The sequence below is a fragment of the Microcaecilia unicolor genome, chromosome 3, assembly GCF_901765095.1.
Source record: "Microcaecilia unicolor chromosome 3, aMicUni1.1, whole genome shotgun sequence".
Taxonomy (NCBI): domain Eukaryota; kingdom Metazoa; phylum Chordata; class Amphibia; order Gymnophiona; family Siphonopidae; genus Microcaecilia; species Microcaecilia unicolor.
The window spans coordinates 309925100-309946663 of NC_044033.1; the positions used below are offsets into that span (position 1 = coordinate 309925100).

Below are 21564 nucleotides of genomic sequence, written 5' to 3' on the forward strand. Positions count from 1 at the left end.
GTTAGATATCTGTAGTGAGTTTTCCCCTTCCCAAATTTAAAACTGGAATCAAGACATGGTTGTTCAAGTAGGCTTTAGGACTGTGATGATGGGGTGATGACAGAGTCCTGGTGCCCTTTTTCCTTTCCTTTTTAACCTCTCTTCTGCTTTAGTTTCTAATTACCCTATGGGTTTTTCCCTTGTCTTTTTTTTTTTGAACATTGTCTACTTCTCCCCTCTTTCCTATCTTTTATTGGGGTCCTCTTACATTTAATACTTTTAATGTAAACTGCTTAGCTCTGTGTGTCAGTTTAGGCAGTATAGAAAATGCTATAAAGAATAAGAACAGAGCCGGGTGGACTTCTATGGTCTATGACCCAGAAACACCGCGATCAAGTACTGTATATAATATCATGTTCATTGTTGATATACTCTAGAATTGAGAATGAATGTGACTGTTGGGCAGACTGGATGGACCATTGAGGTCTTTATCTGCCGTCACTATGTTACATAATAAAGCATCTGAGGAAAGGGGATGGAGAGAAATGGATCATGGATTTGATATACTGCTTTTCTGTGGTACAACCAAAGTGGTTTACATATATTATTTGCAGGTACTTTCTCTGTCCTGCTCACAAACTAAGTTTTTTGTACTTGGGGCAATTTAGGGTTAAGTGACTTGCTCAGAGTCATTAGGAGTTGCAGTGGGGATCAAACCCAGTTCTCCCAAGTTTTCAGCCCACTGCACTAACCACTAGGCTACTTTTCCACGTCCTGAAAGAGAAGGAAATGAAACACAGGCATATTTGTAGGATGGAAAGCTTTTTTAGCTGCATTCATTGGTTCTTCCCTATATATATTTCTTATATTGAGCCCTATTTTGACAATTGGGGCAATGTTATGAGCTGTAATATCCACTGGCATGATAGCACACTAATCTTCAATGTAGTAAGATTTTATAGCACAGAAAACTCTGAAGAAAAACCACTACACCAAAAGGTAGCACGGTGGGTATGCAAAAGGCCAAATCTGTAATTCTTTCTGATGTAAATTCAGGTGTGGTCTTTTACTTTCTTTGCAGTGCTGAATATTTACTCCAGCTCAGGACTCGGTGCATGACCCCTAACATATAAGGGAAGAACTCTCCTGTTGGGCAAACTAAACCTTAGCAGTGTGTCCTAATGAACCAGTAGGGGCCAGATGCTGCCATTTTGCAAGATGGTGACCTGAGGAAGAGGATGCTGCTGGAGGGCACACCCTCAGGATCTAATATTCTTTGTTCACAAGGGAGTGCCACTGCATTAGAGGTTCTTTAGTTGAGGACCTCCCTGAGCTGGGTTGCCTGAGCCTAAGGGCGTATCTGAGGTTCAGCGGTAGGGGTTGTCAGGGCCAGAGTGAGGGGGCACATTATAGCCCCCCCTGCTGCCGCCTTTACCGACCCCCCTGCCGCCGTCACCTACCTTTGCTGGCGCGGGGGCCCCAACCCCCCGCCAGTCGATGTCCGCTTCCTCCTGCCTTAAAAAATATTCCTTCAGCTGGCGGGGACCCCAACCCCCGCCAACTGAGCCGAGGTCTTCAAGTTCTTCTTCGTCCTCCGTGGTGTGCTGTTCATTCAAAGAGCTGCAATCCACTTTCGGAGTCTGACGTCACTGCACGTTGTACTTCCAGGACGTCAGACTCACAGACTCTGTTTCTGTGAGTCTGACGTCCTGCACGTACAACGTGCAGCGACGTCAGACTCCAAAACTGGATTGCAGCTCTCTGAATGAATAGCACGCCACGGAGGACGAAGAAGAACAGAAGACCCCGCCAGCTGAAGGAATATTTTTAAAGGCAGGAGGAAGCAGACGTCGGCTGGCAGGGAGTTGGGGTCCCCCGCCAGCAAAGGTAGGGGGGTCCAGGGCGAAATCTGCGGGGGCCCAAGCCCCTGTGGCCCCACGCAGATACGCCCCTGCCTGAGCCAGAGGGATCCTGGACCAAGTAGCCTTGTGCTCTGTCCTTCAAAACTGTGCTCAACCGTGCTCATTTTTTTTCTGTTAGTATATATTTACTAACAAAGTGATAATTTGCAAGTCATAAGTTTACTGCATTGAGAGTAAGCGATCTTTTTAGCATGTGCATTAGAATACTACACTGAAACTCAGTGCACTGTCTAATGCGTGGCTTAGTTCGAATTCGTTGTGGGGAAGATGGCATGCTGTTTGAAGACCTGGGTCTTCTTCCAAACGGCGTGTCCTCTTCCCCTCTAGCCCACCTTCCTTGTTTGGCTTAACTGTAAGTAAACACTTTGTACCAGCTGCTCAGTGGGAGTCTTCCTGCACCCTGGAATATTTCTGAACATGCTGACAGGATTCATTCCTCACACACTGGCTTCAATCCCAGTGACCTGGGGCAACATGAACTGAGCCAAAACAACTGGGGTTGGGAGGGGGGGGGGGGGGAGAGAGCACGGCTGTTGCACTCTGAGGAAAAGGCTGGAATGGGACTTGGTCTTTTTTAATGGGACACCATGTGATGGATTAGGAACTGTGTGCCAATTCTCTTTAGATTGGCAGCTTCTAATAGAAAGCTCCCTGCTGCAATAATGCAAGGTTTAAATCTCAATTAACCTACTTACTCTCAGCTTGCACCTAAACGACTATATCCACAGTATTTGCATCAATTAACTTATTTGCAGTGAAAATATCCAGTTTATTGTTGAAAAATCAAATTAGATAAAATGGCATGTTTACAGCCAAAATAAACTCTACAATAAATATTAGTGTTTAGAGAGATGGAACAGATCCAGCACAGCACAGGCAACAGCAATACACATTCCCTACACAAACTCTGACCCACTACAGAACAGGTACAGCAGGGCCACCGAGAGAGGGGCCGGGGGGGGGGGGGCAAAATTCCCCGGGCCCAGCCTCCAAGGAGGGGGGGAGGTGCCTGGTGCTGGCAATCTTCTTCTTGCTAACTGCTTTCAGGTCTATCCTCCCCTGCTCCTCTGTGCCACCTAAGACCAGGATATTGCATTAGCACAACATCGCATTAATGCAATCATCCTGGTCCTGACTCCAGGCACAGACGGGAGCAGAAGAGGACAGACCGTGGGAGTAGGCACGTAGGAAATGGTTTGCCGGCCTGGGCCCCCCCCCCCCCCTTGGAGGCAAAGACGGAGAGGTAAGGGGGCAGGCATGTGGGAGTGGCGATGTGAAGGGGAAGGGGCAGTGCAAGTGGGGAAAGGTGGTTGGCAGAGGTCCGGTTCTGCCCGGGGCCCGACTGTCTCTCTCGGCAGCCCTGACACACACACCACACACCTATCTTTCCCAACCACAGCTACAGGTGGGAAAGATTTAGGCCTGTTGCCAATTTCGGTGCAGGTGATCAGAAGCCCTGTGTTGTTCCAAACAGCTCTCTAAAATTAGTGCTGGAACAGAGCAGGGCATTAAAACCACTATGATCAGAACTAATAGCATGCAAATTTAGGCGCGTTATCACCTTTGATCATAGGGGTAGTTCTGTCGGAAGGCACAATCCTCCCGCAAAAGTTGTTTGTTTATTTTTATATTAGGATTTATTTACTGCCTTTTTGAAGGAATTGACTCAAGAAGGTGTACAGTAGGAATAAATCAAGCATAAGCAATAGACAATTACAGCAATAAAATATTCAAATAATATGACAAAGTATGGCATATTTACAGTGTCAACACAATACATAATAGAACATTTTAATTGACAGTGCAGGGTATAAGCAAAGATGGAACATACAGACAGGGAGAGTAAGAGAAGTTAGAAAGTAAGATGACTAATTCAAAGAAAGTTGCACATGAGGTCAGAGAGGTGATTATATATTATCTCAGCTAGAGTAGGAGTGGATAAACATGTCCTGCTGCAGTATGTACAGCCTGTTTGACAGATCCGGGCTGTCAAAAAAAAAAAAAAGCCCGGACCTGTCAAACAGCAGAAGAAGTTTGACAGGTCTGGGATTTTCTCCCAGACCTGTCAAACCTAAGCCCACCCCCCCAAATACTAAAAAGACCTGGTGGTCCAGTGGAACCGCTAGCCCTGCCCCCTTATCTGCGGGTGCCTCCTCAAAATTACTACTACTACTACTACTACTTATCATTTTCTATAGCGCTACTAGACATACGCAGCGCTGTACACTTGAACATGAAGAGACAGTCCCTGCTCAACAGAGCTTACAATCTAATTAGGACAGACAAACAGGACAAACAAGAGATAAGGGAATATTAAAGTGAGGATGATAAAATAAGGGTTCTGAACAAGTGAACAAGTTAGGAGTTAAAAGCAGCATCAAAAAGGTGAGCTTTTAGCTTAGATTTGAAGACGGCCAGAGATGGAGCTTAACGTACTGGCTCAGGAAGTCTATTCCAGGCATATGGTGCAGCAAGATAAAGGAACTGAGTCTAGAGTTAGCAGTGGAGGAGAAGGGTGCAGATAAGAGAGTTTTACCCAGTGAACGGAGTTCCCGGGGAGGAATGTAGGGAGAGATGAGAGTGGAGAGGTACTGAGGAGCTGCAGTGAATGCACTTATAGATCAATAAGAGGAGTTTGAACTGTATGCGGAAACGGATAGAAAGCCAGTGATGTGACTTGAGGAGAGGGCTAATATGAGCATAATGTAACCTAGGGGTTAATAAAATAAATAAAATTACCTGAGTCCCAGAGTTCCGTTGTGGCCAGCAGCATAGGTCCTTGGAATTGGCTGAGACCTGAGCTTCTGTTGGCTTGGTAACAGCAGCTGGCAGTTGGCAGAGTGGGTCTGACAGCTGAAGTGAGTGGAGGTGCTGCTCTGAGTGGGAGAGGCAGAGGTGAATTTGAGGAAAATAAGAGTTATTGGAGTGAGTTTGGGTGACAGTAAAGGTATTAAAGGAAGAGTGGGTGAGTGAAGGTGTGACTGGGGAGAGGTTTAAATTGATTTCTGCTTACTTTGGGAATTTTGGGTAACTGCTGAATGAATTGCAGGGGGAAATAAGTTGAAGTGTTTAAATGAAAGCCAGATGAGAACAGGGTGATTGTGGTAAGGGAATATTTAAATGAATTAAATAATAGGAAACAGGGAAAGAATTTTGGTAAACTAGGTAAATGTTAGGGAAGTAAAGTGGAGAAAGGTGATGGAATGTTGACACAGTGAGCTGATGACGGAATGTTGAGAGTGGTGCATATGAGTAAAGGCTGTCAGTTACTCTTTCACAGCTTAGGAAAATAAAAAAAATAGCAAGGACCTACAGAGAGAGGGAATTTTGGTTAATTTTATTTTGTTAGATTACATTGGTCACAGTATTTGGTAATACTTCCCAATAGTTTTAAATTGGCAGTTCAAAATACAGGATAGGCAGGGTTTTGCTTTCATCTTAGTTATTTAAGTGAAAGGTTTAGGAAGAAGCTTTATACTGGACCGGACTGTCGGATTTCCGGAAAACAACACGGGCCCCCACGAGAGAGAACCTGCATCAGCTAAGTGACTTTGGGAAAGCAGGGAAAATCTAAAAGGGGAAAAGACAAGAAGGGAAAAAGGGAAAGTCGAAAGAAAATAATACTTACCTTGTTCTTCAGTGAAAGTGGATGAGCTGTTGGAGATATCTGTGACTAAAAGAAATAATACCCAAAGAATCAATTCTTAAAGGTTATAGCAAAAGAAAATATATTTCATGTTAAGTTTGAGACAGTTATGAATGAACTGTTTAGAGGATACTTATCTAATAAGTATTCTTTAAGGATAAAGGAGGCTCCTGCAGAGAGAAAATAAGTAAATTAAAGTTGTGAATGGAGTACATGTTTGTAAGGATTCAAAGTTAACATTTGGGGGTTCTGATGTAAAGAGGAATACAGTTGTTGCTTACTTTACAAGACATAACAATGTGTTAAATAAATTTGTTACATTGTTTCAGAAAATCTAAGTTGCCTTATTGTCTCAAAGTACTAGGGATAAATCCTGAATTTAGTTATTTTTCCTCTTTGGTTCTTAGAACTAAAGACTAGGTTAGTTTTTGTTGTCCTCTCCTCATTCCTGGTTACTGTGTTCTGGAAAAGCTGCCACGACTACTAACATCAGGCTAACCGGAACCCAGTTTTTATCATGCATCGCACCCAGGCGTGAGGGGCGGAACTACAATAACGACACTGGCAGAATATTAGTCGTGCAGCAGAATTTTGAACAGATTGAAGAGAGAGATGGCTAAGTGGGAGACTGTGCAGAGAGGGAGGAGTCGGAGATGACCCCAGGGTTATGAGCTGATGAGACAGGAAGGATGAGAGTGTTATCCACAGAAATAGAGAATGGGGGAGGAGGAGAGGTTGGTTTAGACAATCCTTCAGTTTGACATCTCCACTGCATTTGAAGCAGTAGACCATGCAATGTTACTGTTTAAGTTCAAGCTCTTTTTAGTGTTTAGAGGGCGAGGGGCCTAGAGGTCCATTGGAGCTCCTGGCCTTGTGTTTGAGGGGGGGTGGGATTAGGTTTGACAGGTCTGGGAGAAAATCTCAGACCTCTCAAACCTCTTCTGTTGATCTCCCTCATTGCTCCAAACCCTAACGCAAACTCCAAGCTGGTGTGGGGTTTGCAGCGGGAACAATGCCCATTTGTATGCAATTAGCAGTCAGATCCGGCGAGCGCATTGTTTCACATGCACACCGGCTCTGATCCTAGACTGCAGTCAAACACGGGCGCTAGAGTCCGTGGCTAATGGACTGTAGTGCCTGCATTTGCTTCTGATCATCGGGGACTTAGGGACATACTGAAAACATTCTACTTGAGTAAATTTACTGACATAACATCTTTCAAAAATACAAGGAATAGGGGACACTCCGTGAAGTGACATAGTACCATATTTAAAACAAATAGGGATATCTGTTTTTTCACTCAGGGTATAGTTAAGCTCTGGAACTCTTTCCCAGAGGAAAAGCAGTTAATGTAGCTGGATTTAAAAAAGGGTTTGACAGATTCCTGGAGGAAAAGTCTATAAATTCATTATTAAAATAGAGTTGGGGAACTCACTGCTTATTCCTGAGTCTGTGGCACGTACTTGGACTGATCACTGTTGGAAACAGGATACTTGGCTAGCAAGTTTTGCAGCCTGATTCTCAGCTAGTAGGCTCTTGGTCTGACCCAGTAGAACAACCCTTATGATCTTGGGTTCAATTGTCCCCATTCTAGCCCATCTTTTGTGGTGAATAAGTACTTTTACATGCATTAAAAAAGTGGGTAGAGTTTTCTGGGGAGGGAAAGTACACATTGTAATTCCATTTCAAATCATTACCCATACGTTATGGGACAAACATCGTACCTGCTCCCTGTACAAAAATATCCACGTTAGTGCACCACCCAGATTTTCAAAGATGCACTTATTGGTCTGCAGTGTTTGAACATTGCCTTCTTAGGCCAGCATAGTGGCTCAGGTAGCAATTGCAGTACATTACCATGCAGAAGTTACATGATTCACTTCCTGAGCTGCTCCTCAGATTTGCTAGGGATGGGATGCTGTGGATTCGGTGTTCACAGCTCCTGGTGGAGGAATGAGTCATGGTTATTGCTTGACGGTGACACCTAGTGGCCAGATTTCATGTTGCACAGTCCCAGAAGGAACCATGGTGTATAGCTCCTGGCTTTGAACAATTACTGCAGTTAGGGGTCCTTTTACTAAGCTGCTATAAAAAGTGGCCTGTGGTAGTGTGAGCGTGTGTTTTTGGCATGCGCTGGGCCATTTTTTTTTACCATGGCTGGGAAAAAAAAGGCATTTTTAACAGGGCAGTAAATGGCCATGCGCTAAATTTCAAGTAGCGCACAACTATTTACTGCCTGAGCCCTTACCACCACCCATTGACCTAGCAGTAAGGGCTCACATGCTACTCATGCGGTAATCAGGCAGCATGCATCAATGTGACTGCGCTGCCAATTACCGCCGGGAACGCCCCCTGCAGTAGAAAATAGAAAATTATTTCTACCGCGGGAAACATTGTGCGCCAACTTCAAAACTACCGCAGGGTGCCTGTGCTAGCCTTGCGGTAGTGCCAGTTTGTTGCACACTACCCGCGCATTAGCCCTACCGCTGCTTAGTAAAAGGGCCCCTCAATTTGGTATGTTGGAGGGGGGAGACCCTGGGTATACCAAAGGAAGGATAATGACACCAGATCCCAGCCATAGTTCTCACTGACTTGGAGGTATAAAGGAACAAGTGGAAACTGCCTGTTATGGACAAGGAATTAATCATTTATCTCTCAAATCTTACCTTTGCTAGGAAATTTTAAGGAATTACCAAGAGGTTAGTCATTGTCATTTGACCTTTGGACAATCGCAGTTCTTGAAGATTTTGATGAGTACGTTAAAATAGCAAATGTGGCTCACATGATACTATACTATTTATTTATTTACTAGTAAAAAAGCCCCGTTTCTGATGCAAATGAAACGGGGGCTAGCAAGGTTTTCTTCTGTGTGCATGTGGGAGTGTGTGTGTCCCTGCCCTCTGCTCTCTCTCCCTTCCCCTGTGCTGTCTGTCCTCTCTGTCCCCTCCACCCCTCGGAGTCGAGTCCTTCAGTGTTAAGTTTCCTGCTGTGCTGTGTTTATGTTACAGAGATAGTGAGGGCTTCTGCCCTCTCTCCCCTCCCCCCTCTGAGTCCTTCACTGTTACAGAGAGAGCAATTTGATCGTGCTTTGCTGTGTTTTCCTTCACTGACTGTTTGTGTTACAGAGAGGGCGGGACAGACACTCATGGGGAGACCAGATATCTCTCCCCCTTCACACTTCCGGCTGGAGGCTTCATAGAACGTTGGTGGTGCCTTTTGTATAGAGAGATTACATTTGTATCCCACATTTTCCCACATAGCAGTAGGCTCAATGTGTTTTACAGGTTCTGGAGAGGAGAGTACCAACTCTGGGAATATATACAGAGTGGAAAATAGAGTAACAGTAGGTGCAAGAAAGCTGATAAGGTTCCGGAAAAGAGAATACAACTCTGGGACGAATATACAGTGGGGGAAATAAGTATTTGATCCCTTGCTGATTTTGTAAGTTTGCCCACTGACAAAGACATGAGCAGCCCATAATTGAAGGGTAGGTTATTGGTAACAGTGAGAGATAGCACATCACAAATTAAATCCGGAAAATCACATTGTGGAAAGTATATGAATTTATTTGCATTCTGCAGAGGGAAATAAGTATTTGATCCCTCTGGCAAACAAGACCTAATACTTGGTGGCAAAACCCTTGTTGGCAAGCACAGCGGTCAGACGTCTTCTGTAGTTGATGATGAGGTTTGCACACATGTCAGGAGGAATTTTGGTCCACCCCTCTTTGCAGATCATCTCTAAATCATTAAGAGTTCTGGGCTGTCGCTTGGCAACTCGCAGCTTCAGCTCCCTCCATAAGTTTTCAATGGGATTAAGGTCTGGTGACTGGCTAGGCCACTCCATGACCCTAATGTGCTTCTTCCTGAGCCACTCCTTTGTTGCCTTGGCTGTATGTTTTGGGTCATTGTCGTGCTGGAAGACCCAGCCACGACCCATTTTTAAGGCCCTGGCGGAGGGAAGGAGGTTGTCACTCAGAATTGTACGGTACATGGCCCCATCCATTCTCCCATTGATGCGGTGAAGTAGTCCTGTGCCCTTAGCAGAGAAACACCCCCAAAACATAACATTTCCACCTCCATGCTTGACAGTGGGGACGGTGTTCTTTGGGTCATAGGCAGCATTTCTCTTCCTCCAAACACGGCGAGTTGAGTTCATGCCAAAGAGCTCAATTTTTGTCTCATCTGACCACAGCACCTTCTCCCAATCACTCTCGGCATCATCCAGGTGTTCACTGGCAAACTTCAGACGGGCCGTCACATGTGCCTTCCGGAGCAGGGGGACCTTGCGGGCACTGCAGGATTGCAATCCGTTATGTCGTAATGTGTTACCAATGGTTTTCGTGGTGACAGTGGTCCCAGCTGCCTTGAGATCATTGACAAGTTCCCCCCTTGTAGTTGTAGGCTGATTTCTAACCTTCCTCATGATCAAGGATACCCCACGAGGTGAGATTTTGCGTGGAGCCCCAGATCTTTGTCGATTGACAGTCATTTTGTACTTCTTCCATTTTCTTACTATGGCACCAACAGTTGTCTCCTTCTCGCCCAGCGTCTTACTGATGGTTTTGTAGCCCATTCCAGCCTTGTGCAGGTGTATGATCTTGTCCCTGACATCCTTAGACAGCTCCTTGCTCTTGGCCATTTTGTAGAGGTTAGAGTCTGACTGATTCACTGAGTCTGTGGACAGGTGTCTTTCATACAGGTGACCATTGCCGACAGCTGTCTGTCATGCAGGTAACGAGTTGATTTGGAGCATCTACCTGGTCTGTAGGGGCCAGATCTCTTACTGGTTGGTGGGGGATCAAATACTTATTTCCCTCTGCAGAATGCAAATAAATTCATATACTTTCCACAATGTGATTTTCTGGATTTAATTTGTGATGTGCTATCTCTCACTGTTACCAATAACCTACCCTTCAATTATGGGCTGCTCATGTCTTTGTCAGTGGGCAAACTTACAAAATCAGCAAGGGATCAAATACTTATTTCCCCCACTGTATAGTAGTATATAGAGAGAAGTAATCCCAATGAGGCGGATAAGTCTCCAGGGATGGGACTACAGCTGCTAGTGAGCAATACAGAATAGGATAAGGCTAGAAGTACACTTAATTATAACTGGAGTGGTAAAATCCGTACTGTTTGAAGTAATAGGATTATGTGGAAGGGGTAAGAATACTCGACAAGATAGGCATAGGAGGGAATATACTCAAATGGATCAAAGGTTTCCTAACCACAAGATCTTATCAAGTAAAAGCAAACTCAAACGTATCACTATCATGGAGTACCAACTGCGGAGTACCCCATATTATTTAATCTGATGATGATCCCCCTTGCTCATGCCCTACACAAGCAAAATCTTAATCCTTTTCTGTATGTGGATATCATCACCATTTGCATAGTAACATAGTAGATGACGGCAGAAAAAGACCTGCACGGTCCATCCAGTCTGCCCAACAAGATAAACTCATATGTGCTACTTTTTGTGTATACCTTGATTTGTACCTGTCCTCTTCAGGGCACAGACCGTATAAGTCTGCCCAGCACTATCCCCGCCTCCCAACCACCAGCCCCGTCTCCTACCACCGGCTCTGGCACAGACCGTATAAGTCTGCCCAGCCTGCCTCCCAACCACCAGTCCCGCCTCCCACCACCAGCTCTGGCACAGACCGTATAAGTCTGCCCAGCACTATCCCCGCCTCCCAACCACCAGCCCCACCTCCCACCACCAGCTCTGGCACAGACCATAGAAGTCTGCCCAGCACTATCCCCGCCTCTCAACCACCAGCCCCGCCTCCCACCACGTTCAACGCTAATCCAACAGAAATCTCTGTTGCAATAAAGACTAAGCTTAATGGATGCCTGGGCATGGGCATTCTGAAACTCAACAAGGAAAAAACTCACTGCCTTATTCTCTCTTCTTACCACAAAACAAACCTCCCTTCATCCATAAAAACCTCGGAACATATTCTCCCAATATAGGACAAACTGAAGATCCTTGGAATTACTATTGACACCAACCTAAGCCTCTGCCACCATGAAGAAAATGTTCCAATCAATGTGGAAACTCAAACAAATCAAACAATTCTTCCCAAGGGAAAATTTCCTTAACATAATTCAAACAATGGTACTATCACATGTTGACTACTGTAACGCCGTATTTGCGGGATGCAAAAAACAGATCTTGAGGAAACTCCAGACCGCGCAGAACACGGCAGCTAGACTCATTTTTGGAAAGACAAGATTCAAAAGTGCTAAACCCCTACGTGAAATACTGCACTGGCTACCAATCAAGGAATGGATAGCCTTCAAAATTTGCACTTTGGTCCACAAAATAATCCATGGCCTGGCCCCAATCTACATGACCGAACTTATCAACTTACCAACTAGAAACATCATCGAATCATCAAGTACTTTTCTAAATCTACATTACCCAAACTGTAAAGGACTAAAATACAAATCAACATATGCATCCAGCTTTTCCTATATTTGCACTCAGCTCTGGAACGCATTACCTAGAAACATTAGAACTGTGAACACCCATCTAAAATTCCGAAAAGACCTCAAGACTCGCCTCTTCCGGAAAGCCTACCCAGCAGACATGAACTAATTCATGAACAATGCATCACATCTGTCGAATTAAGAAATGAACAATACCCCTTCCACATAATCATATTACTTCATACTGTACGAATTTTACCACTCCAGTTATAATTAAGTGTACTTCTACCCTTATCCTACTCTGTATTGCTCACTAGAAGCTGTAGTCCCATCCCCGGAGACTTATCAGCCTCATTGGGATTACTTCTCTCTATATGCTACTATATATTCATCCCAGAGTTGTATTCTCTTTTCCGGAACCTTATCAGCTTCCTTGCACATACTGTTACTCTATTTTCCACTCTGTATATATTCCCGGAGTTGGTACTCTCCTCTCTGGAACCTGTAAGCCACATTTAGCCTACTGCTATGCAGGGAAAATGTGGGACACAAATGTAATAAGTAAATAAATAAAAGATTTTTTCCCCATAAGGTAGAGATTGATCTAAAATGTCCCTTTCTTATTTCTGCAGATTCGAAGACGTCGCCCAACACCTGCCACCTTAGTGCTCAGCGGAGACCAATCCTCACCAGGTAAGGACACACATTTGCGGCCTGCTCTCAATGATTCAAGCCATGTACCTTGTACCAGCACTGGCTGGTGAGGTAAACCGTAGGAAATGTGGCTTGTGCACATGTCTTCCTTTACCCCTGTGATGAGGACCCCTTATACATTAGAGCCTGAAACTAATACGATGAAACCAAACTGTGTGCGAGTGTTGCTAAATAGGTTTGTGTCTGTAGGATGTGCAACTGCAGAATTAGGGAGAACAATTTTCAAGACCATTATGTGCATTTTGGAGATACTTCTATAAAGTAGGTGTTAACATTATATGCCAGTTCTATATATAAATGTGCAAAATGCACGCACATACGTGTCTACATGCCAGATATGTACTTATATACTTTTCTTTAAATATGTGACCTGTGAGCGAAAAGGTACCAAAAGTGGGGTTACAAATAACAGAGATAAAGGCTATAAAAGTTTGGAGGGCCAACGTTCATTCTGTCTACTACAGGGTCAGTCGAATAGGAATACGTAATTGCTTTTACAACATCAGCTTTTTATGTTCTACAGCCTAAAACCTGCAGATACCTAAAGTGGAAGATCTGATTTCTGGGGTCAGTTACTTCTTTATTCTTAAACGTTTCACGTTTTTTAAAGATGTAATTAGTCCATACCTGATGCTGAAATTTGCAAGATTATGTAGCTGATATCCCTCTTTTTTTTTTTTTTTTTTAATTTTACAACCTTTTCACAGGAAAAACTCTTGTTATTTAGAAACACAGTAAGAAACAAAACAATAATATCATAAAGGCAAATGTTTAAACTTTCTTAGACCACGATCGATCAGGGAGTGTCACCTTAAATATAGGAGATTAATATACTAATACAAAATTAGCATAGCCATATAAATAAAGTAAAAGCTTCGTGTGATTATCTCCTTTCCTAAACTTTTATTTCCAACGTTGTCAAGTTATCTTTTTTTAACTCTAGAAAAGCCTTTAATTGCTCAGGGGAATGAAATGCATATTTAGTCTCCCCATATCGGACCAAGCATATACAAGGGTATGCAAGGAGAAAAGTCCCACCTAGATTCAACGTTTCCTGTCTCATAGTTGAAAACAGATTTCTCCATTCTTGGGTTGACTTGGTAACATCTGGGTAAATCCAAATTTTTTTCCCTCCAAAAAATATATTTGAATGTTTAAAATAAAGTCTTAGAACAGCATTCAAGTCTTGCTCAAAAACAAAGGAAACAAGAAGTGTAGCTCTCTCAGTAGCATTTTCTATAGATTGTTCCAGAATAGAAGATATATTATTCACACCATTATTTATATCCTCCCCACCTTCACCTTCCTTTTCCCCCCGGGAACTCTTAGGTAAATAGTATATCTTATTAAGAGGAAGAATAGTGTCTTGTGGTATTTTCCAATTTTCTATCAAGTATCTTTTGAACAAATCCAAAGGCAAAATCCTGGGGATTTTAGGAAAGTTCAAAAGGCAGAGATTTAAACGCCTATTAACATTCTCTACCTGCTCAATCTTTTTATGGCGAGCTAATTTATCTTTAACTGAAGCAAACTTAAACTCTTGAAGCTGTTTCACATCTTCCTGAATTGCTTGACCCGACTGGGAAGATCTTCTTTAACTGACTCAACAGTCTTAACAAAATCTTAACAAGTGTTGGGAAGATTTGGGCGACGCTTCAGAGGATATCACAAGTGTTGAGTCAATCCTCTGAAGCATCGCCCAAATTTTCTCCAAATTCACCTCTGATGAAATAACAGAGACTCCAGTCACCCCTAGAGTCCCACTGTCTAGGTTGCCTTGCTGTAACGCTGGTCCCTCGCTGGGAGCCTCACCTGCTACACTTCTGGAAGCCTGTGGGGCCCCCCACCCAGTGAAGCAGCCAACGCTGGACACGGAGGAATGTTGGAACCAGAGGGAGGGGAAAGAGATGTTTCATGTCCCAGCAGAGGTGCCACTCCTCCGACCTCCTCTGCAGTGGGACTCACCTCCCTCGACTCTAATGATATTAGAGTGGCTTGAGAGTAGAAAAATAAATAGAAGCAAGCTGAGCATGAAAGATCAGTCAGAGATGAATGTAAGGGAGGAAATAAAGAAGACAGGAAGAGAGAAAAGAAATGGTGTTGCACTGCATGCAAAGTCTGGCACCTTGGGTTTCAGGTTAAATTTTGTTTGTGTATTTCTAATTTTAGTTTGTGGTGATCTATCCTGTATTACAAGAGGGGTCTATCTGTTTTCTGCATGTGTGACCAGTCAGGTATTCTGTTGGTATTGAGTGTCTGTATAGATTTGTAGTAGTTCAATTTTCCCATTAGGTGCACTGATGTTCTAGGGCTCAATACAAGGGCTTCTACATTTGTGTTGGCGGAAATTTCATTATGGAACGCTCTCCCTGTACAGTTTCGTCTTTGTGATAGTCTTGTGCAGTTTAAAAAATTGTTGAATACTAGGCTTTTTAAGGCTGCATTTTTTGACTATTTTTCTGATATTGTGGGGACCTTGTTGTGGTGTGTTCTGCTATGTATTGTTTTGTGCTATAAAGTGTAATGGATTATGAATGTTTTATTAGAAACTACCTAGTTTTAGGTGGTCTATAATTTTTTTTAATAAATAAATAATCACAGTCTAGAACACTATACATCTGATGCACAGGGCCGTGCCGATGCGGTAAGCGGGGGAAGCACCGCAGGAGGGCGCCCACCTCTGGAGGGCGCCGCCGCGGTGCTTACCCTCGCCCCGCGCCGCCGAGGCCTTTAAATCTTTTACTTGCAGTCGCAGCAGCGTCTGTGAAAGCGGAGCGCTGCCGACGTCTCCCTTCCCTTCGCGCTGTTGGTTCCCTCAGTGTCCCGCCTTCTTCTGACGTCAGAAGAAGGCGGGACACTGAGGGAACCAACAGCGCGAAGGGAAGGGAGACGTCGGCAGCGCTCCACTTTCACAGACGCTGCTGCGACTGCAAGTAAAAGATTTAAAGGCCCCCAGGGCGCGCCGCGATCATCTTCACGGGGGGGGGCGCGCGCGCCAACTGTTCATCTGCGGGGGGGGAGCGCCAACTGTTCGTCTGCGGGGGGGGCGGCACAGACCCTTGGCACGGGCCTGCTGATGCAGACTGTCAGGTCTGTCCAATAAAATTTCTTGACTGAGTTAGTGTGTGATTACCTATACCAAAGATGTCAAGGGGAAGCAATTTTTAAGCAGGAAGTTTTGGGCCACACTCCTACCCAGCTTATGTCCCACCCCCATTCAAACACTTCTTTGCCAGCTTTATATCTGGTTGCCACACCTGTGGTGATCTTACAGCAGGAAGTGTCAGTTATGAGATTTGTGATTTCATATACCACCTTTCTGGGTTACAATCAAAGCAGTTTGCATGTTATATGTAGGTACTTATTTTGTACATGGAGCAATGCAGGGTTAAGTGACTTGCCCAGAGTCACAAGGAGCTGCAGTGGGAATCAAACCCAATTCCCCTGGTTCTCAGGCTACTCCTCCTACAAGTAGAGACAGAGAATACATTGTCTGATTGGCTCTTAGTCTCCTGTGTTCTGTGGGAGTTTCTTGATTTGAGGCAGGAGATGGCCTTCCAAAGTGGATGTCTTCCAAACAATGTGGGAGACTTGGCAGCTCTGCTGTACCTAAATCTAGTTATGCATTTATTTATTTATTTATTTATTGGAATTTATTAACCACCTTTATGGCGATATTCACCCAAGGCGATGTACAGCAGGTACAGTTTAACATAAAACTTACAATTTTGTTAACAGCATAACAATAGTAAAATAACCAAGAATAAACATAAAATACAATAAATTAGGTAAACTTGAAAACAGTAAATTGAAACCTAATAATAGATCTAGCATGAAACAGTATCAAAAATATGCATATTTAACAGCACTGAAATTCAAATACCAGAGATATAATACAATGTTAGCATAATACTAATGATACACCTAATAAGCATGCATTAGAACATTCAATTAACATAGATATGATGCTAAAGATTATCTACAATACGGCTTACCATATAGCTGAGCGACCAAGAGCAGATATACGATGGGAACAAGATGTGTGGTACCGAGTTATTGGGGTAATTAGATGGTTAGCTAAACTCGAGGCAAGTTCGTTGTATAGTTAAGCAAGAAATAAGGAACTGATCAAAGTTACAGTGTGTGTAGCAAGCTAGTCCATGTGCAGAATAAGTTATAGTCAGTCACCCTTTGTATTAAAGGCCAGGGAGATGAGCCAGGCTTTCACCTGCTTCCTGAAGTAAAGGTAGTCTATCAGATACCGCATACAGTTCAAGCTTCTCCTTCTTACCTACAAATGCACTCAGTCTGCAGCCCCTCATTTCCCCTTACGTTCCCGCCCGTAACCTCCGCTCACAGGACAAATCCCTCCTCTCAGTACCCTTCTCCACCACCGCCAACTCCAGGCTCCGCTCATTCTGCCTCGCCTCACCCTATGCTTGGAATAAACTTCCTGAGCCCTTACGCCATGCCCCCTCCCTACCCATCTTCAAATCCTTGCTCAAAGCCCACCTCTTCAATGTTGCTTTCGGCACCTAACCTTTATACCTTTCAGGAAATCTAGACTGCCCCAATTTGACTGACTGTACATTTGTCCTTTAGATTGTAAGCTCCTTTGAGCAGGGACTGTCCTTCTATGTTAAATTGTACAGTGCTGCGTAACCCTAGTAGCGCTTTAGAAATGTCAAGTAGTAGTAGTATCACATTGTACAGTTTCTTTTGATGAAGGTACAGATAGTGATGATCCTTGAAAGGACCTTATAGGTCTTAAAGGTGTATAGTTGAACTTGGAATGTGTAGCACGGTTCTAAACTCCCCCCACTCCCAAGCTTCTCTCTTATCTTGGGGAACCCAGAAAATTTATTACAGTCTCTGCAAAAGGGTCTATCCTTCTTCTGTCACTGCCAGGCCCTTCTTTACGTAGCCTCTCACTCCTTGATGGAACCAAGAACACTGATGAATATTTTCAGTCTTGGACTTCTCAGGCTCTTTTACTACCTCTTTCCACTTTGTCTCTTTTCAGAGGATCTGAGGCCTAAACCAGGCTCTGATAACTGAGGTTACCATTCTGTTCTCATCCCCTTTTTCTTTCCTTTTTTAGGAGCCAAGAACACCTCCTGGCCCTTATGTACGTTTATATGCTGCCCTCTGCTGGCTAAACAGAAATATCACATCTACTGTTAACCATGTAACCTGTTACTCCATCGCTGGGAATAACAGTTTTGTACCCCTGAGGGATGCAGACAGTTTTAATGCAATGACGCAGTTATATTTCTGATACACTTTATTCCTCCCTATATAAAGCCATTAAATACCACTAAGTGGCTATAAAACACTTTATTCCTCCTTATATAAAGCCATCAAGTTCTACTAAGTGGCTATATTTAACTGCTCAAAAACGGATGCTTCGGGAGAGGAGCTTAGGTTGGGGGAGTAAACTAAGTGCACAGATTGAATCTTGAAATCCCCTGGGGCACCTCCTTATGATGCCACTGGGCCCACTTGGGGGTTTAGGAGGCCATGTTTAAAAAGGCATACCCTGCCGATCCAATTTAAATGCCTAATCTCTGCAACACAACCAAACTAAAGCACGTAATGGACATAACACAACTCTTCCGTTCTCCAATTCCCTAATGTGGCTGTGCCACATGAACTTGATCTTGCCACAACATCACCCTGTATTTGTTCACACTGGAGCCTGCAAAGGCCTCTCCGGTACTATGTAAGCCACATTGAGCCTACAAATAGGTAGGAAAATGTGGGATACAAGAAATGTAACAAATAAATATTGCACCCCCTTCCTGGATAGTGGAAAGGAGTAAGCACTCTTCCAGGGTCCTGGCTCAGGGCATCTTGCCAAAACAAAATCCAAAATCAATAAACAGAAATTCCTGCAGAGACAGATTTTGGTTATTCAAAACAAAAGCTGCTTTACTGAAGAATTGCTGAAGAATTCTTTGTAAATCAAATCCAACAGCAGAAAATATGGACAAATCCAAGTTAGCCTAGGTGCCGTATCAGTCAACTCTGGAATATACCAGACCCTGCGGCCACTCCACCACTCCCCCCCACCCCAACAAAACTGTCAGCACTGCGAATGTGAACAGCTTTAAATCTTGCAGTTGGCACTTCCTGCCTGTTAATCTGGCAGCAGAGGGTGTAAACTGTGAGATTTGAAGCTGGTTGTGGCTGTGTGCAGGCAAAGAAAAAACTGACTAGGTGGCTCCCAAATCTCCCATGTTCTGCAAGAGTTTCCTGATTTTGGGTGGGAAAGGGCTTGGCAGGTCAGATTACATGGCAGTTCCATGGTTTTTACCTATTGTCATAATCTGTTTGATATTCTGTGTAAGGCCATTCTTAAAAGTATTCTTGCTGTGCACCGAATGCAGACATGCCAAGTTTCTCGTATTCAGTCAGACTCCCACTTTTGCAGGTCATCTCCCATACTCCTGCTGGGGAACTAAGAACTGCTCAGCAGCCTCCCCCTCCATCAGCAGCAGGAGATTTTTTTTTAATAATAATAATATTTATTGAAGTCAAACAACATAATACAACAGAGACAGTAGCAAAAATTCATTTTTCCAAAAATACCCCAACCCTCAACCCAGCAGGAGATGTGTTGATAAGACGTCATCTCTTGCTGCCACAAGACCAGTCTCGCGATCAGAGCTGCAAACTCTTGCAGCTATGATCACAAAGTTGGTTCCATGGCAGCATGAGATGATGGTTTATTAGGGTGTCTCCCGCTGCCGGAGGTGAATGTAGCTTGTTGGTGTGCTGGGAGTGGAGGCAGGAGGTGGAATGGGTGGGGCTGGGTGGGATGGGACATGTCCTAAAAATTTCCCTGTCAAAAAATCAGGCCCCCCTTGGTAGCTTTGTAATTGCATTGAAGGCCTGGATTAAATCTAGTCAGCCTCTACTGCAAATACTTCAGTCCCTGCTCTCCCACATCCCCAAATCCCAGTATGTGCTTTCTTGCCTCTTTCTCCCCTTTGTTAAGCATCCATTGTCCTTCCGATAACCCCCATACCCTTTTCTCCCCTACCCTACCATCCATCCATATACTTCTTTCTTCAATATTCATTGACCCTTTCTTCCTTCTCCTTAGTATCAAAAGAAAGCATCAAGGGCCTCCAAATATGGGGCAAAACTTCATTTAATCACACAGCTTAGACAACAATCTTCAAAAGAAAAAGCTATGTGATTAAAGGAACTTTTGCCCTGCATTTGGAGGCCCTTGAAGCTTTCTTTTTGATACTTGGACCTTGTTCTGTACTTTGAAGCCTCTCTGTGTTATGCTTCCTTCTCCTTAGCCCAGCATCCATCCCTCTCCCCGTCCTCTCCCTGCATGTGTCCCTGCTTCTCCCCAACACACATACTTTGTCCTCTTCTACATTCTTCCACCTCAGTATTAGCCCCCTTCTCCCAACTCCAGCATCAGTCCTCAACCCCAGTATCAGAATCAGCCCTGTTCTCTCAGCTCCCAGCCCCCACATCAGCTCCCTTTCACCTCTTGCTCCCAGCTCTGTCATTAATAGTGGACACAGTCGCCTCTGCTGCTGTGTGTTCCTCAGCGTTGTCTGTGGCTGGCGGCTTCACAGGTTTGAAATATGAGAAAAAGCAGACAAAACGGAAATGAAACTTGCATAGTAACATAGCAAATGACAGCAGATAAAGACCTGAATGGTCCATCCAGTCTGCCCAACAAGATAAACTCATTTTACATGGTATGTGATACTTTATATGCATACCCGAGTTTGATTTGTCCCTGCCTTTCTCAGGGCACAGACTGTAAAAGTCTGCCCAGCACTCTTGTACTAAAATTTCTGAAGCTAATCGAAGCCCCTTAAAATTTACACTCCAGCCCACCCATATCTATTCAGCCTCGATCAGGGCGCAGATCGTAGAAGTCTGCCTAGCACTGGTTTTACTCTCCAATTACCGGCGTTACCACCCAATCTCCGCTAAGATTCCTTGGATCCATTCCTTCTAAACAAGATTCCTTTGTGATTATCCCACGCATGTTTGAATTCCATTACCGTTTTCATCTCCACCACCTCCCGCAGGAGGGCATTCTGTATATCCACCACCCTCTCTGTGAAAAAATACTTCCTGACATTACTCCTCACTTCTTGAGGCAGTGAGGCTGAACAAAAATCTGACTAGGATCCCCGCAGCTGGATCTGCAGTGACAAAGATTCAGTTTCTAGTGGGAGTTTCTACTGGCAAAGATTGGGGCTAGGTCCATGACAGCTGAGATTCAAGCACTGACTGGAATGTGGTTAAAAGTGAGCTGGTCGATATTGACAGCTTACCTCATGAAAGACTCCTGAGGAAATTAGAAAGTCATGGGATAGGAGGTAGTGTCCTATTGTGGATTAAAAACTGGTTAAAAGACAGAAAACAGAGAGTAGGGTTAAATGGTCAGTATTCTCAATGGAGAAGGGTAGATGGTGGGTTCTGCAGGGGTCTGTGCTGGGACTGCTGCTTGGGAATAACTAATGAGGTAATTAAATTTGCTGATGACACATTCAAAGTTGTTAAATCACAAGAGAATTGTGAAAACTTGCAAGAGGACTTTATAAGTCTGGGAGACTGGGCATCCAAATGGCAGATGACATTTGCTGCCGGATTGTATATATATCGCGCCTTAATATCTGCATGGAAATCGAAGCGTATTCTATAGCATTGCGAGTAACTTAATTGGTTAACTAGCTAATCAGCGCAGTCAACTGGATGTTAACAAGCAATTATCAGCATTGATTGGAATTAACATTTATGCGCACAACTCGCTAAGCGTATTCTATAAGTCGCATAGTTGAAAATGGGGTGTGGCCATGGGAGGGGTGTGGGCATTTCTAAAATC

The 21564-nt window shown here is 44.0% G+C and overlaps 1 protein-coding gene across 2 annotated transcripts in view; it reads left to right on the forward strand.

Annotated features, from left to right (window-relative positions):
- The window catches only part of PPP1R1A (protein phosphatase 1 regulatory inhibitor subunit 1A), a 176859-nt gene that overhangs the window by 91982 nt on the left and 63313 nt on the right, over positions 1 to 21564 (forward strand). For both annotated transcript variants that reach the window (XM_030198307.1, XM_030198306.1), the window contains exon 2: positions 12617 to 12677. In XM_030198307.1, the coding sequence (XP_030054167.1) occupies positions 12617 to 12677 (61 nt within the window). The remainder of the gene's footprint in view (positions 1 to 12616; positions 12678 to 21564) is intronic.